Consider the following 17,894-nt stretch of genomic DNA (forward strand, 5'->3'; position numbering starts at 1 on the left):
AGCATACATTTGGTCCCATCATTGTGGTTCCTGTATTCAGTGGCCTACACACCCACCCACCCACAAAGCAGCAGTAGCAGCAGCATGGAAATTTACTCTCCATTCTATGGTCCCACACCACTGGAGAATGTGTGTAATCCAAATGGATGGGACAAATTAAGTAGAACCATATTGATTTCAATTGACACTCTGCAGGAAGGGTGACAGTTGGGTAGGAAAGACCTGTGTGTCTCACGGAGTTGTGATGTTCACATGTGCTGCTCCCAGCACCATGGGATTACACAATGAGAGAAGTTCAATGGGTGGCATTTCATCTGAAGGGGCAAGTTGGTCCTAGACCAAGGTGAGAAGAGGCCATTTGTGAAGCAGTTCCCACACTGCTGACAGAATAATGCAAACTGAATCTATACCTTTGCTTAATTTGTAAAATTAAAGTGCCTTCAACCTTTCTACTTTTTGTTGCTGCTGCTCTGTTCTCTTGCACTTCACAGCTACCTTCAAAAAAGCCCTATTCATTCATCCTCTCAGTAAGAAAATCTATATAATTAGAAACTGAACTCTTCAAACGCAGGGATAGTGAAAGAAGTGACATGAAAAATTACATCCTCAGGAAGAGTAAAGGAAAATGCAATATAGAAATACTTGGTCATCTTACATCACTTAGTAATCAGCATCAAAGTGATCCAAAGTACATACTGCTCACTATGTATGAGCCAATGACAGATGCATGTTTGCCCAGTCCCAAAGTGCATGTCTTTATCAGCACCTGGTGCAGCCTAAAAATATATCTGGACAGCAGGAGTGTGACAACACAAATTTTAGTTAATTATTAACTGAACAAGATAGTGACATTTAGCTGGTTTTTATTGTAATGTGTGATGTTAATTTTCCTATTTCAGTATTTCTCTGTTTCCCAATTCGAGGGTCCAGCTAGAAAGCAGAGCTGAAATGAAGATTAGTATGGTGATGATGAGGGCATTTGTTTCTGGTACAGTGGTACCTCTGGTTACGAACTTAATTCGTTCCGGAGGTCCGTTCTTTAGCTAATGGGGCCTCCTGCTGCTGCCGCGCCACGGGAGCGCAATTTCTGTTCTCATTCTGAGGTAAAGTTCTTAAACCGGGGTACTACTTCTGGGTTAGCGGAGTCTGTAACCCGAAGTGTTTGTAACCCAAGGTACCACTGTAGTTTCTTTGACTCCACACTTTCACACACAAGTATCATTTGCATGTGTATTGGTTTAATTCATTGATGCCATGCCCTTTTTGACATCACAGTAATGCCACACATTTCTGTTCCTGCTGCTGCTGCTTTTCCCTGAAAGATCCTACAGATCCTAGGTGTAGCCATATGACCAAGATTGGGTCACATGGGTAAGAAATACATCTTCCTAAGGGCTCCTCTGTTTCCCTGTGTAGATTCCCCATTTTATTTTGCAAACAGCTTTGCAGTCTTTCGACTTGTTGCTTATCAGCTCAATAAACATGTGCTTGCTTCAATTACCCTACTTGATTATAATATTTTAGGCCCATGGTCTATGTTTAATCTTACTACAGTGAATAGATGTTCTTACTACTGATTAACCAGCAACCCACTCATATAAAAGCACCAGTCATATTTAACAAACTGTTGAAGAACAATTTCCTAAAACTGCATATTTTACAAGAAAATACTTTTTAGAATTGTTTTAACTATGAGCTGCTCTGAAAGTCTGGATTAATAGAGTGGGGTATAAATATCTAATAAGGAAATACCTTCATAAACAAACAAGCAAACAAACAAACTTCATGCCTAGGAGTAGGTATCCTTGGATCATAGATATGATGTTGATAACAACAAAGAATGTCAAAGTATTCAACTAGATTATTGGAAGAGATTAGGAATCTGTGAACCTCCTGATAAGATCTGCCAGTGGAAGCCCATACAAGGGATTCTGCTAGTGCAGATAGGCTTTCCCTCCTCCACCACCACCCCCTCAGATTGACTGGGGGGGGCACTTGGGAGAACACATGAAACATTGCACAGGGGAAGCAGAGGTGATAGCCTTCAAGCAAGCAAGCAGAAATGCTTGTGCTAGCAGAGCAATATATTTAGTGCTACATTGAAGTTCTTCCTTAGTTTCACTTACAACTCATCCAGGCTTCCTTTTGTGCTGTGTTTCAAGGCACAGGTCCAGGCTTTAAAGCTCCATGTCCAAGCGGGTTTTCTGCGGATTGCCATTTGCTCCAATTCAGAGGTAAAACACAAGTTTTATTGGGAAAAGGACAAAACAGAACCCTCTCGGACATGGCTCAAACAAAGTCTGGATGAGCCCCTCATTCCCACTGTGCAATCAGTGCTATTTCTATTAAGTCATGACTAATTTATCACATTGATTTCAATGGAAGCACAATGAAACTAAATAGAAAAATTGCCCCCCTACTCTTCTCTCATCAGGAACAAATGATCAGCAGATATCTGTATACAGAAATGTAGGATTCAAGCCTTGGTATTTTGTGTGACCTGCAGTTGAGCATTTCTTTTTTAGGTGAGAAAGTATCAGTCTGAGTACCAGGCATTCCCTATCTTTGCTTCAATTAAAAAAGAACTCAGTACAATGCAAAACATATAAAGCTGAGGTGTGAAGTTGACTTGTTTGTGCTAACCATAGTTAAGTTTCATCAGTTTGTTCACTTCAAATGACATGGTAAGCTGTGGTTAAACCTAAAACAGAAATAAATGCTTCCAAACTCTTCCTTGCAACCACACCAGGGGGAATGTGCTGTCCCAATTCTTGCCTAGGATCATTCTCCAAAGGCTAAACTGTGCTTTAGTATTATGTCTGAGCAGCTCAACTGAACAAAATTCCCAAGGAAGTTTACTGGTTCCACTGCTGTTTTCTTTTTGGCAGTCTGTTTAAGGGGTTTTTTTAAATGCTGTTCTTTGGATGTTGACTGTTATGTTTGTTGTGAATCTTACTGTGCTTTAGTTTGATTGAATACAGTTAATTTGGGATGTGCTGGTTTTTGAAGTTTGTGTTATTTTGAATGCCACCTTATGTACACTTTTTTAGAAATGTTGGCTAGAAATTTGACTCCTACCATTTATCCCCTTCCTACAAATAATCCTATATAACTTTTCGGCATTTCATTTTCTTCCCTGAGGTAAGTTGTTGTTGTTGTTTTGTTTGTTTTTTTGGCAAGACACTTAATCCCTGTTTTCCAGGAAAGTAGGTAAAATCCTAGGAATGAAGGTAGGAATTGCAAAAACGGCAGCATTTCTAAGATGACAAGCTGTAATGTTGTTAAGTCCATGGAGGAGTTTCTTCATTATTTTCGGTGAATGATAGAATGCAGATACTATGCTTAAGCTCTTCTTCCATATTTAAGATGACCTGTTGCCAGTTTTATTCTGATTCAGCAACTGGACGATTTTCTTTACAGTTTTGATGTCCGGGCTCTTCTGGTTTACAATTCTTCCAGCAATGTAAGTTTAGAAAAGCATATGATAGAGAAGAAACTCAAAAGCAGCAATGAGACTATGGGAAATGGCTTGAAACTTGATAAAGTGGATGTTAATCCAATTGGTAAGTAAAAAAGCTTCACCTTTGCGGCTCTCTGTGTTTTGGTTGCCTAATAAAAATTACTATTCTTCCAACATGTTTCTATTCACTGTGTAAGAAAAGCTTGCTTTTTAAAACATGAAAAACATTTTGAAAGTGCTGTTTCAGATTATGCTTTTATAAAAAATGTGTTTAAAGTAGTGAACTGTGATCAAACAAATTAGGTCATAGTATTAATAGCACCATTGAACCAAAACTGCTGAGTCATTAAAAAACTCTTCTTTAGTCTGAGGAAAGACCAAAAAAAATTTTTTTGCATTGCTAAGATGTTTTTAACCATATAGACTTTCTTAAGAGAGAGAAAATGAACAAATACTTCAGACTTTAACATGTTGTGTTTTATTGTATTACAGTTGGCATTCCATATAATTCAGATTGTAATACAATATAAGAAATAAATGCAGCAATAAAAATAAAAGTAAAGATCAATGTGAATATTTAATGTGGACATGCCACAGGCCACCTGAATGAAGTTCATGACTATTAGAAGCCTACAGACCACAATTGTGTAATCTTGATGTAGATATTTATGAATTTTGGATTAAGGGTGAATCCAGTTCCAAAGTTGGTCACATATGTGTGTCTAGGCATTTCTCCCTTGATTTTGAAGGGTAAATATTGCAGGATTTTAGGCTTATGTGTATCACAGATAAGCATGTGCATGTGTACATCATGGGCATACATCATGGGATGGTAACAGTGAACTTGAGAAGGATTGGAATGAGCAATCTCAGGACTTCACTGTATATTCAGTTGATACAGTTTGCCATCCTTCTGAATAGGGCCTTTGTTAATTCATGAATAGCTGTGCACAACTGAGTTATACAGTCTGTCAGTCACCAGTTATTTACCTCTAAATTCATGCAGTCCAAGCATTACATTTTGAATATTGCAAAGTACCAATTCAGGAATAAGGAAACTGAAAATTATTTGAAGAACTTCAATATTGATTTAGAAAATCCAGATGAATGATTTATCAGATTATAAATTAGCTTTAAATGGGAGAATTCTGTTGTACAGTTACTTATTTTTCAAGCTCTTTGTTTTATATCACTCACCAATGGGAAAAGTGTGGAGCTTATATCCTGCATTATCTGTAAACACAGGTGTCTGTCACAATTGCTGATTCAGGTAGCTTTTTATAGGTTAAAAAATGGCAGTATAAAAGAATCAGAATGTTTCAAATGAGCCTAATTTAAGACAGAGTGATTTTGTTGTTCTGCATCATTGTTTTTGTTCTATTTTGTAGAAAAATGCGAGAGGGAAGAATACCCGCTAAATTACTTGTGGACAGAAACCAGACCAACAGTGACTGACTTCACACCATGCCAAGGCAGCTCTACTCAGAATGCATCAAGAACATGGTAAGAGCTCAAAAACTGCACAATGAGTAGTGGTGAAAGAAAGATGTAGTGATTTAGAATACAGTTGTACAAGCTATAAATGATGGACTGCATAAACATTATCATGGAAGAAAGCAGGGACAAAACATAGGTAGTACTTTTAAGGTCTATCATAGATATATATTTTACCTGCATCCTGTATATGATCCAGTACTGTACATTTTTGCACCATTGATTTTATGTAATGCTTATGAATAGAGTTTCTAATACATGACTTACAGTTTATTAGATTGTACACTGGTCGAGAATTGCTGTTCCCTGGGCTGGATGCAGCCTGTAGGCATCCCAATCTGGCCCACAGTCTCACCTCCTCCATAATAGGCTTTTCAAGGCTAAACAGCACAGGGGGGCATTTTCAGAGAGGGAAGATTAATCTTCCCCATGTGCTGTAACCTGCCACCCACAATGATAACCCCCCCCCGCATGTTTGAGGTTTGAAAACACATACCTTGAAGTCAATAACAGACTATTTTCAAGCTTAATTCATACTCATGTAGACTGCAGCTGGGGAGAGAAGAGTTAAATCTCTCCTTTCCGTGTGCTATCTCTCTCTCTCTCTCTCTCTCTCTCTCTCTCTCTCTCTCACACACACACACACACACACTTTGATAATCTCCCTGCATGGCAATTGGACTTTCAAACAGCCTCCTGTTGGGTCTAATCTAAGGCTGTTGGGGGGAGGGAAGAAAAGAGGGGTTGGTCTTTGTGAAGAGTGTGACTGGGGTAGGGAGGGTTACTTGTTCCCTTCCCGACAGTAATCTACATGAATATTCCCAACCCCAGCATTTAGGCTTTAAAAAGTTGAACTGTTTATATCAAGCCCAATTGTGAGGAGGTGTCTATATATGAGCATGTATGGATGGATTTAAATATGTATGCACTGTCCACGTGTGAACTTTGTGTGTGCTTTATGCATGTACATAGTTCTGCAAATATGTTTGGACTGCGCTTGTATGCGTACCAGCTCTGACCCATCCATTTTGCCGCCACCCCCATTGGCATGCAGCCCCTGAAAGTCTTGCCACCAGGGAGTATGTCCTTCATCTTGAAAACCGTTCCCTACCCTATGGTAGAATAAATAAAGCTATTCTGTTGGAGTTAAAATTAATGCATAACAAACCCATTTCATTAGAGCTTATATTCTTGGCTAATATAACAATTCCCAGCTCCAGAAATATGCCTTTAATTTTCATGAGCTGAGTTCATACCAATCTAATGTTTCAGAGTAATCCTTAATAATAATATTATCATCAGCATCAGGTTTATTCCCCATACTGGGCCCAACAATTTGAACAGCAACATATTGAACATCATTTGCTTGAAGTTTTCCCAAAGTGCTGAAAAGAATCACAGAAGATAAAGGATTGAGCTAATGTTCCTTGATTGCTGTTTCCTTGAAGCACAAAGTAGTATGTGAAGTGGTACAAAACAGGAGCAATGAAGTGAGGGTACACAGGAACTGGGCACATCCAGTTTTTGAATAGCAGAACTATAAGATGCTAGAATAGAGCTTTCCAAACTGTGTGTCGTGACACATTAGTGTGTCGGCTGTAGTGTGTAGGTGTGTCACTCAAACGCTCCCCACGCTCCTCCCAGGGCTGGAAAGGGGTTAGTTTAACCTCTGGTTCGCTAGTAAAACTGAATTAACTGTGTCACAAAATGATGCAAGTCTAAAAAATGTGTCACCAACATGAAAAGTTTGGAAAGCTCTGTGCTAGAAGTTTAGAAAATACAACCTCTGTGTCCTATTGTTCCAAACAATGTTGTTACTATGATCATGCTTGTTTTATTTTTATTTTTAGCTTTCTAAATCTAGGTAATTACACATCATATTGGGGTGCTCCTGACCTTAGAAACTGCACAGGCAAGTGTTTTGGTTTTTGTTATATGATAAATTTAATTTTGAAGCTTTGTTATAGACCTTGGTTACTAGACTCTCTGGCTTCTTGAAGTACTTTGCTGAAGAAGTATGAGTGCTTTCCTAAAGTCTAAGGCAGGGGTGGGGGAACCTTTCTTGAACAAGGGTCACATTCCCTCTTGATCAACCTTTGGGAGGTGCTTGCCAGTGGTGGGTGGGGCCACTCCACATTGTCTCACACACATACAGCATAAACAAACTCTCTCACACACCTAGATGTACAGCACTAACATATGCATGCATACACACATTTAGCACATATACAGATACTCCCCTGTGCCAGGAAATAGGCTTGACAAAAGCATTTTAGTTTTTTGTGGGGTCCCCCCATAAATGGAAGTCTGCTTTCAAGATCAGTTATGTGTGTGAGGGGGAGGTGTTTTCAGTAGGTGATCACAGTTCATGCAGAAGGTGCTCTAATTCCCCCCCCCCAAAAAAAATACCACCCCCATGTTGCAATTAAGCTTGGGAGAAGGCTTGAGACAAATTTTCAAGCCCTAAAACCTGCATGGAGGTGAGATGAGGGTGGGGTACTGCAGGCCTGAATCAGTCCATGAGCCACCAATTCCCCACCCATGGTCTAAGTCAGGCATGGACAAACTTGGCCCTCTAGCTGTTTTGGGACTACAACTCCCATCATCCCTAGCTTACAGGACCAGTGGTCGGGGTGATGGGAATTGTAGTCCATAATTCAGCACAGAGTTATGTGGCTTAAGTTAAATGTTTTCCGTGGTTTTAGTCACACTTAATTTCAACTTAATCACCTACAACTCCAGATTCACAACCTAGATCTGGATAAATACACAATGAAAATCGCTTTCTTTATGTCATATTCTCTTGTAGTCAGGTACAGAATGCTTTACTTTACATTTCAGTTGAGGTTCCCCCCCGCCCACTGGGGATTGTTTTTTATTAAGATTTTGTTTTGTGTGTGCTTTTCAGATAATGCAGCTGATATAGCCAATCAGCTTCTGAATCTGACAGGAGAAGGGCAGCAGTTGACTTCAGACAAAGTCAATGATGTCATCCAGAAGCTAAAAAAAATTGTGAATGATGAAGAAATCAATGAATCCCTGGGTTCTACTGTGGTCACAATATTTTCTAATATCCTGACCAGTTCTGATAGTGTTTTGGCAGCATCGTCTTCTGAGTAAGTGTTCCTTGAAAGAACAGAAAAAGAGTGGCTTATAAGAACATTTATTTGCAATATATCCCCCCCCGCCCCAAGGATATTTGTCTTTCATAAATTCATAGTGCACAAGGGACACATACTGTATTCAGTGTACTCATTTATTTCGATTTTTAAAAATGACTTTCCCAAGTGAAGTGAATAAAGAACTAAAACCAAATTTCAGACATACTAGCATTGGGATTCATGGGCTTAACACTAAATCCATTATTTCGATGTTAAAAAAGCATTTGCTGGAAATGTAGCAGTTAAAAGAAACAGAAGTAATAACAAATGTGATGTGACATTGTACTAATATTGATAAATTCTCAGGTCATAGATACAAACACAAAGGTGCTCCATTTAAACTGATTTAAATTGCTTTAACTCATTAGCTAAAGCTATATCCCTGTTTAGGGAAGTTTTTAATGACTGATGTTTTAATGTATTTTTAATCTCCTGTTGGAAGCCACCCAGAGTGGCTGGGGAAACCCAACCAGATGGGTGGGGTATAAGTAAGTAAGTAAGTAAGTAAGTATTTATTTATTTAATCCACTAAATAGAAACGTAGGCAAAATGAACAGATGTGACCAGGAGCCCAATGGGAATCATAATGCAGAGGTGATTTCTTTCAAGAGCAGTCATGATCAGGTTACTTGGGCAACAGTAGTACATAGGGGCCCAAATGTCTCACAGGAGTTGATCAGTCTTTATTGTATAACTAGTTAGATTATTAATAAATTCCAGCATCATTACAAATGATTAAAACATCTGTAACAAAATTGTACTCAAATTAAAGACAAGAAACTAAAGAATGCACATAAACCTTTTACCCCAGGTTTTTAAAAAGGAACAGTACAAACATTGAAGGAACAGTACAAATCTGGAGCTGTGTAGCTGTGTAGCTTCACTCCACATCTGAAATGCAGGTGTTGAGAGACTGGCCCAAGGTGACTTCCCTAGGGTGAACCTGGGTTGTGGCTCTTGGGATAGCCTGTGTTTCAGGGCTTTATTGGCATTTTAAAAAATGAATGGCAGGACAATATTTATTTCCTAGTGGGCCTGCTTGAACTGCAAAGACAAAAATCTTTCCTTGAGGTAGTCATGGTGTTTTTATTCTAATTGTTGTAATGATTAAAAATGATGGTGATGTTCCTCTTGATTTTAGAGCTATAAAGACAATTGATGCCTTAGCACTGAAGATTCAGTTTGCAGGGCCTTCCATGAGCATCTCAACACGGAACTTGGCACTTGGTGTTTCATCTTTGAATTCAACTTCGTTCAATGGCTCCTCTTTCAGTGTTGGCCCCCAAAACAATGCTTCAGACTTTCAGGTACAGGACACATATTCAAGCGTGCGCATACACACACACACACAGACAGACAGACACACATACAAACTTACATTTAATAAATTTGCATTGGCAAAAACTCCACTGACTACACTGAATGCCTTATATTGAGATTGTGAATGTAAAGCTTTTAGGCGGTGCCCTGCCTGCCAGATTTTTCCTCCTAACTCATACGACCCTGTACTGCTACTGTGAGCTTTCAACAGCGCTTTAATTCAAGGTTCTGGTGTTCAAAAGCCATAACTTTGTTGAAGAAAGTGAATATAGAAAGCATCCAATTCAACTTAATCCATCACAATTTAACTTCCCAGTCTAGGCTATCTTAATTGGGGTCTGTTATGGATAAGTCTACTTGTCAATCTTGGCCTTGTTCAGTGTTGAAAAAATGCTCTAATTTTGTTTTCCAGATTGGTTTTGACAAAAGTCAAGATAATTCCCTGGCTTCGGTTGCTTTACCTCCAAGCTTACTAACCCAGTTAAGTCCAGAAGAACTTGAAGCTGTATCCAGAGCTCAGTTTACTTTTTTCAATAAAAATGGACTCTTCCAGGTAATCATGAACATTAATGACTTCATTTACATAAAATCAAAAGAGCCCTTTAATAATACCATGAAACACGTTGCCGTTTATTTTGTGTGATGCCAGTGAGATACTATTGATGATATCAGGCATTATATGAACACATGGAAAGTGGGATGGCTTTCATTTGACATTCATGGAGACACTATGAGACTGGGAACTTTGAAAAACACAAAACAGGGATCACAGTTGTGTGAACAGAGCCCTCCAAGCTTACAGTTGTTAAGCACAAGGATTCTTTCAGGGACAAACTAAATGTCGTCTTAATTGTGCGACTGCAGTTATATGTAAGTTCTCAATAATGTTAATTGCATCTGCAGATGGTTCTGGGCATCTGCAGGAAGTCCCCCTGCTTTCTCTCCCTCCAGCAGAGGTCCAAACAAAAAACGCCCTGCAGCCTCTGTTTAGTAACTTAAATCCCATTGGTTTATATAGGTTTCATGAAAGTTAGGGTTGCCATACGTCCGAAATTTCCCAGACATAGCCAGAATACAGCAGTGTCTGGGAGGAAATGGCTGAAATGTCCAGGAAAATCCGGACGTATAGTAACCAATGTTGGAAGCTTAGATTTTGGCAAAATTCCTTTAATAAAGCTCAAAAACTTGAAGTGTTTTTTGTGTGGCTTTTTGTTTGTTTTTTTGGAAATTTTGCCAAAAATGCTCAACAACCTTTTGAGATACAGGAACCCTACTGTAAGCACGACTTCTAAAAATGAAATGCTTTTTAAAAAAACACCTATGTGCAAATTGCATTTATCTATGCAATTAGGATCACATGTATTTTGTGCCTGAGACCATATAATGAATGTGAAGTTGAGCATATATGATCTACTTTATGCCATATAGTGATATAATGTTTAAATAGAGCATCCAACATAGACCCACTGAAATGAATGGAGTTAAGTTGGCCATGCCTATTGATTCTAGTGAGTCTGTTCAGAGTATGATATGGTTGCATTCAGCCCTACGTATCCACTGGGAATAAAAATAATAATAACTGGTCCTGGATTATAATGATATGGTTTTCAATACACCTCTGATGCCACTAAATTCAATTTAACTATGGCAATTTGAGGGACAGAGTGTTCTTAAAATAAGTGATTTGAAAGGTTCTCTTGCCTTAAAAATGCAGATAAGAATTGCTGAGTTTTAGTAAAGTCTCAGCAAAAACGTCTTTTACATTGCAATGAAGCTCTGCTCAAGAAAGAAGCTTTGTTTTTCAATGAGCAGCTTGTTTCCTATAAATCATTTCAAATGACCTTTGCCTCCAGTGCATCCGCAGCAGAACTCTGCAGCATTGTGCTGGAATATATTATTGTGCTTTTTATTGGCACTGAGGCTAGATATTAAGCATAATCTAGCCTGGCAAATCACTATGACCCACTATGCCTTCCTAAATATTCCCAACAATATCTATAGAGTCTTTAGTCTCTGCATTTTAAAAATTCCCTTGTAATGACAACAAAGAAAGTTATGGTGAACAGGAAAATCAGCGTCCTATAACTGTTGGGGGAAATGTTGTTATGTCATGGTAACATATAATTAATTTCGGCTGCAGTCTTCCCTCCTCCCTTTTACATTCTTTTTTATTTTACAATAGGGAAATAAACTATGACCGCTTCAGGGATAGTATATTTTTCTCTTTGATTTGGGGGCATGTCGGGAGACTGAGAAAGCTATGTATCCTTTGTATCTATGCTTTCTGCCAGCACACTCTCAGGGTTGTGGGGGGGGGGGAGGGGACATTTGACAGCAAATCTCTGTCTCTGATTTCTCTCCTCGCCCTCAGAGAGTGATATCTGATGCTTTCTATGGCCCCTTGGATGCCCTCCTAGGGACCATAGTAACTCTATACCTAGGGTCTTTGGGCGCCATGACGCTCTCAGACACAGCCCTTTGAGCATGATACGGTTCCTTGCCCTCCTAATTTTCCCATTTTAAAAATATTGTGGTGGGTTGGAAGTGTTTTGTATGGTAGCCTGCTTTCTTTGTGTTTTATGAGGGGTTTGTGTGTTTGGGGGTGGTTCTGAGCATTACCAGTTTTTCTGGAGGTTTTTTTTCCTGGTGCTCACAACAGTTTCTTTGGTTTTAAAAAGTGTCCCTAAGACCAAAAAACGGTTGGGTATTCCTTCTCTAACTATAGTTTAGCACTACATGCATGAGCAGCAGCAGCCTCAAGATCACATACATTTTCCTTTCTTCCTGAAGCAGATCCATGCATCCCCTTCCACTTTTAATCCACCTAGTGTTCCCTGTTTAGTCCTCACTTGAAAGAACTCTGGCTAATTTTGCATATGGATTGCCCAAACTACTGGAGACTGATCCTTGGTTTATGACCTGTTAACAAACCATAGTTTAAAATAATGGACATAATGTCCCAAGTTAGTTTAATAGTAAAAGGTAAAGGTAAAGGTACCCCTGCCCGTACGGGCCAGTCGTGTCCGACTCTAGGGTTGTGCGCCCATCTCACTTAAGAGGCCGGGGGCCAGCGCTGTCCGGAGACACTTCCGGGTCACGTGGCCAGCGTGACGAAGCTGCTCTGGCGAGCCAGCACCAGCGCAGCACACGGAAACACCGTTTAATAGTAGAGGTGGATAATTGCTATCTCCCTTTGGCTACATCAGAAGACAAGAAAGGGGATCCAGCTTTCTGCTGGATGGTGCTAAATTATGACTTAGTACTGCATGTGGAATAGGACAGTAGGTCATCATTCTATTTGTTCAAGGTAAATATTTGCTATTATTTTGCTTGGTGAAGGTAGGAGGACCTTCAGGGAAGAAGGAGAACAACAGGAAAATGTGAACAGTGCTTTTCAAATATTTATATAGAAGTCTCAAACATTTGAGAAAAATACTTCCAAAGTACATAGTGAGCTGGCACATCCCTATAAAACACTTGTTTCTTCTACATATTTTCAGATGACATGAAATGGACTGATTTCACATTAACAATGGCACAAGTCTACCCATCTTGTTAGCATACTCAAATGGTGACTGGTGAAGAGTTATTAATGTTCTAGATGTTATAGGTAGATTCTTAATCTTTCTGGATAGGATGAGCCTCGTCCACAGGAAAATGCCCCCTTTTTTGTTTTGGAGGGCAAAAGATGTGTGAAGCCAAATGGCTCTTGGAATGGATTGTACGTATAATACTTTAGTGAGATTTTTCAGACCACTAAACAGATGTGCATTCAGCACGCAGAGCCCATATCTCAGAAGTGTGTATAGCAGCACTATGAACATGATTCCTGACATTCAGGAAGCCGTATGTGCAGTCATCCAAGTTAGCAATAGTCTGTATTGGTTAATTTTTTATGTACACCACTTCGACATGCTAATGAATAAGCAGCATCTAAATAACATACATACATAAATAAACAAAACTACATTTTCATATCCTAGTTACATAAGGCAATTTAATATTTTCTTAATAAAGTACTGCACAGAAACCATAAAAAAACCTTCCCACCTGTATCTGTTGTTCTTTTGAGTGGATCTTATGTGCCACCTGTCTTCCTTGCCATAGAGTCCTAAAATTATGATGCTTATCTAAACTTCCTTGGAGGCCGTGAAGAAACAATTCATTCCCCTTAACATTATGCTAGACATCATCTCTCATCTGTGTAGATGAGATATATTGTATTTATCCCTCCAGTACAAGTGGGTAAAAAATACTTATTGAAGTCCGCATTCAGTTGATGAATGGAGTTTTCTACTTGTTGTCAACTAATAGAAGTCTGGGTTTTCAGTTTACTGCTGCTTCTGTTGTAAATGCTGGTTTTATATTATACTGTATTATTGTTTGTGCTGTTACTGTGATTTTAATATGTCAATCACCTCAAACTATGGAGTGGATTAAAATGGATAGGTAGATGCACAAGGACCCTCAAAGGGCAGTTCTGGGAAATCTTATCTCCGTTATCTAGGACATTCATTGCATAGTAGCATGTACTAATAGAAGGAATAAATGCTTTATGTTACAAGCATCTTTACTGCCAAAGAATAAAGATTACCTCTTTCCCCTGGAGACTGTTTTGTTAATAAGATAAGAAAACGATTGCGTTCTTGGTTTGGGAAGTGATCTAACTGTGTCAGAATTGGATATAATCAGCATTGTTTGAGGATTAACTCTGCTTAGCCTCAGAACAAAGTGACTGAGAGAGAGTTTTTTATGGAAATTATGGTACAAGCTGTCCTTATAACACTATATGTTGCAATAATAAGGGAAATAGCAATGATTCTGTGAGGAAAAGCAAAAATTTAATGTTGCAAACAGGATGTTCTTATAATGAGCTACATTAAGTGTTAACATGCTGGCAACTTAAGTATTTTGGCAAAGTGAAGCAAACTCAGTTACCAAACTAATAATTTTTATTTTTATTTTTGCTGTAAACATTTAAACTGATTTTACAAAGGATGCAGAAGCTCACACCAACTTAACCAGTTATGTGGTGGCATGCAGTATTGGCAATAGTACCATCCGTGATCTTCAGGATTCTGTGAAGATTACAATTAAGCACACAGTTAAGCAGGATAAAATCCAGGTGAGAGAACTGTATCATTTGTTTGCTTTTAAAAATCAGTAATGTCACCCATAGCCAAATGAAATTAGAGGAAAGTAGAAATGTGGATTTCACAAACACATGTTCTTCTGGCAAAGCTGTAGTAGCCATAATAAAGTCTATTAAATCTGTTAACATTCTCTTAACTTTTTTAAGAGCAACTCTGTACAGTTATTGTGTTTGCTGTGGTAACACTAGCATTTATCTCAGGAAACGTGTAAAGTTTGAGCAAATGAGTGCATGTTTTTAAGCAACTGTGTTATGGATGCACAAGCATCCCTAAGTTTGCCCCTAAAGGGGGCAGAGCTTTGCACATTTTGCACAAATATTTCAAAAACTTTCAAGGAGAACCTGCGGTTCTCATCTGTTTGTTAATGCTATTTTTATTTTTATTTTACATGTGTAAATATCTAGAAGGCTCCTAAACCCACCTGTGTCTTTTGGGATATGAACAGAAACAGTAAGTTTTTTATTTCGGAAAATTTTCATTTATTATATTGGAAGAATAATGCAATTAATTTTTTTTCCTGCTATTTGCAATTTCTCTAATAAAATTAGCAATGTTCCAGCAACATTCTTTTCTTCAAAACCATGATATAATAATACCTAGAGGAAACTTGCAAAACCTTAAATTCAGGTGCTCACTGTATACTGTTGTTATCTGTGTCCTTATACAACCCTAAAAAAATCAATAAATAAAACATGGCAAGCTTTGTGTTGAAAAATAGAAAATTGTGCCATTTGTAGAAGAGAGGATAAGCCGAACTACTCATCATGTCCTTCTTTTTGGATCATAAACAGATTTGAGCAGATCCCACTGATTTTTCAGCGTTGGTATCACAATTATGAAGTTTCCTTCCTCTAGAAATCCACTGAGCCCACCTCTCATTTAGTCAAGCAGTTGCTAATCCCTTTTTTATTTTAGTAGGTTTTATATAATAATTAATAATTAATTTCTTATTCAAGTTGAGTCTCCTAATTGCTGTTCTACACTTACAATCCGGCTGTTGTTGTGTGCGGTTTTTTTTTAAAAAATCTGCTTTTATTGTTGATTTTATATTATTTGTATTTTTAACAATCCTTGTAAGATGCTGTGCATGTTGTGATTGAAACTGGAGTTATTCTGGTAATAACAAATAATATAATTGTTTGTCTTTCCCGATTTATCTAGAGGGCCAAGGTGGGTGGAATCCTACAGGCTGCCTTGCACAAGCAGAATCAAATGAAAACGAGACTGTCTGCTTATGCAATCATCTCACACACTTCGGGGTGCTGATGGTAAGTGATTGTTTACCACTCCTGCTTGTTTATTGCTGCAGGGGGAAGCAGTTGCTGCCAGCCTGAACATGATCTTGCCCCACCCCTGACATTTAAGGTCAGCACCAGAGACTGGGCTCATGGTCTTGAGAGACAGGCAGGCACTTGAGGCAAAGTGTTTTCTTTCCCCGTAGTGGCACCACAATTATGAAATATGTTTCCCCAGGATATCCACTGGAGATTAAGAAAGTGAGGAAAAATAATGGTCCTGAAAGGGGACTGAGCTGCTTTTGAAAAAAGACTGAATCCTGTGAGCATTTTCATGTAACATTCTCCACCAAAATACGGAACGCAGCACTCGAAATTCTGAATGCCTTATTGGTCATTGACTGTAATCAAGGGATTGGTTGATTGATACTGAATGCCTGGGAAAAGGAATATCTCATGTTCCACTGCCGCCGCCTCCTCTGACCTGGAGATAGGAGCAAATTTTCAAAGCTATGAGTGATTAGTATTAGTTATGGAGATGAGAGAGCATCCAGCGCATTACCTCTTCCCCTCCACAAAGCAGGGAAGGTTGTTTTCCTCAAATTCTCCCTAGACTCGGATGAGGAACATGGGTCAAAGAGATCGTGGCCACTGTGAGAACAGGATGCAGGACTAGATGGGCCATTGGCTTGATCCAACAGACTCATCTTGCAATTTTCAGACAGGTTATTAAGAACAAGGTTTAAGAGAAATAAAAGGGGAAAGGCAAAGCCGTGTGTTGAAAAAACAAAGGAACGTTTCAAGTTCAACAGACCCAGAGATAGCCCATTGTTTTCAACTACGACACCTGTCACGCCTGGCCGTTGGCCCAACAAAATTGACTACTCCTAATCTGCCCTGTGTAGCTTACTTACATTTGGGCATATGTTCTCCTCACAAGTAACATAGCATCTAGATCAAATGGATAAGAAGGAATTTTGAGAGAGAAAGGAATGCTTGCAACATCCAGTTTTTAAGGGCTCTTGACCCAGGTAGGATCTGATTCACAGATGGTTGTGAGCAGCCAATCCTGGGAGTTACACATAGTGTTGAAGGATAGAGGATGAAGTAATCAAGGTGTCCGTGGCAAGGACTGTCACAAGTTTAAATTATTGCCAAAGTGGTCCAGCTTCCCTTCATGACTTTTTTTTTTTTTAAATAATCTTGCCCCATCAAACTACCTTTAACTGAGGTAAAGAAACTGGGTGGGGGGTGGGGATCATGTTAAATATTAAACTTTTATTTTTTTAAAAAAAAAGTCTGGCTATTTTCATAAACTGAACAAGATTTCTTAGGGTTCTTAAACCCCCTTCTCAATAATTATTTCACTTTAGCTGATATTAATATTCCATGCTTTCTGCAGTTATTCTTCTACCTAGGAAGAAAATTAGGAAGGTACATCTGATTTGATTTAGCTGATTTAAATAGGTTTTTTAAAGAGCTATAAATATTTGAAACACCAAGAGACAAAGTGTAAGAATTGTCTTTTTCTTCCCTGCATATGATTTATGGTGTATTAGAGCCACAAGGTTCAATATCTGGCTTCCGCAGGCCTAGTAATATATTAGCTTTTTTCACATCTTTCATGAATTTAAATATGAAAACTATCACAAGCCTTTCTGTTCCCATTTCAGGCTTCTTCTGTTCTACTTTTGCATATTTGTGGGGAAAGGGGGCATTCTTAATTTCAATGTGTCCTTTCTCCGGCTGTGAGTGCTTTTGTGGGAGAGTCCGAAGTGAGGAGAAAGTCGTCATAATCCTGGCAGTATTCCAGTTGGAGAATTATAATATTTTTCTGGCATTTTAAATTGCCAGTTCTTTTTCTCCTAGAGATCTCGTTTGGATTTACATATAATAGCACCAGCCTAGCAAGGATCATTGTATGCAGAAACATATGCAGCTTCTCAGTCTACACTCACATATGATTAAGTTATGGAAGTTATGATGCAGTGATATATACCATCGCACCACATGAATCCATTCACCTTCCCTTTCCTTCAACAGGATGTTAGAATGGCAGGCAATGGGAAAG

The 17,894-nt window shown here is 38.7% G+C and overlaps 1 protein-coding gene across 4 annotated transcripts in view; it reads left to right on the forward strand.

The window, feature by feature from the left end:
* ADGRG6 (adhesion G protein-coupled receptor G6) overlaps window positions 1-17,894 on the forward strand; it is a 94,900-nt gene that overhangs the window by 52,457 nt on the left and 24,549 nt on the right. For all 4 annotated transcript variants that reach the window (XM_080998548.1, XM_080998547.1, XM_080998549.1 and 1 more), the window contains 9 exons: window positions 3,421-3,563; window positions 4,849-4,963; window positions 6,805-6,866; window positions 7,863-8,070; window positions 9,257-9,422; window positions 9,848-9,988; window positions 14,432-14,560; window positions 14,993-15,038; window positions 15,750-15,856. In XM_080998548.1, the coding sequence (XP_080854674.1) occupies window positions 3,421-3,563; window positions 4,849-4,963; window positions 6,805-6,866; window positions 7,863-8,070; window positions 9,257-9,422; window positions 9,848-9,988; window positions 14,432-14,560; window positions 14,993-15,038; window positions 15,750-15,856 (1,117 nt within the window). The remainder of the gene's footprint in view (window positions 1-3,420; window positions 3,564-4,848; window positions 4,964-6,804; window positions 6,867-7,862; window positions 8,071-9,256; window positions 9,423-9,847; window positions 9,989-14,431; window positions 14,561-14,992; window positions 15,039-15,749; window positions 15,857-17,894) is intronic.

Source organism: Podarcis pityusensis, assembly GCF_964106645.2.
Source record: "Podarcis pityusensis genome assembly, chromosome: 3".
Classification (NCBI taxonomy): Eukaryota; Metazoa; Chordata; class Lepidosauria; order Squamata; family Lacertidae; genus Podarcis; species Podarcis pityusensis.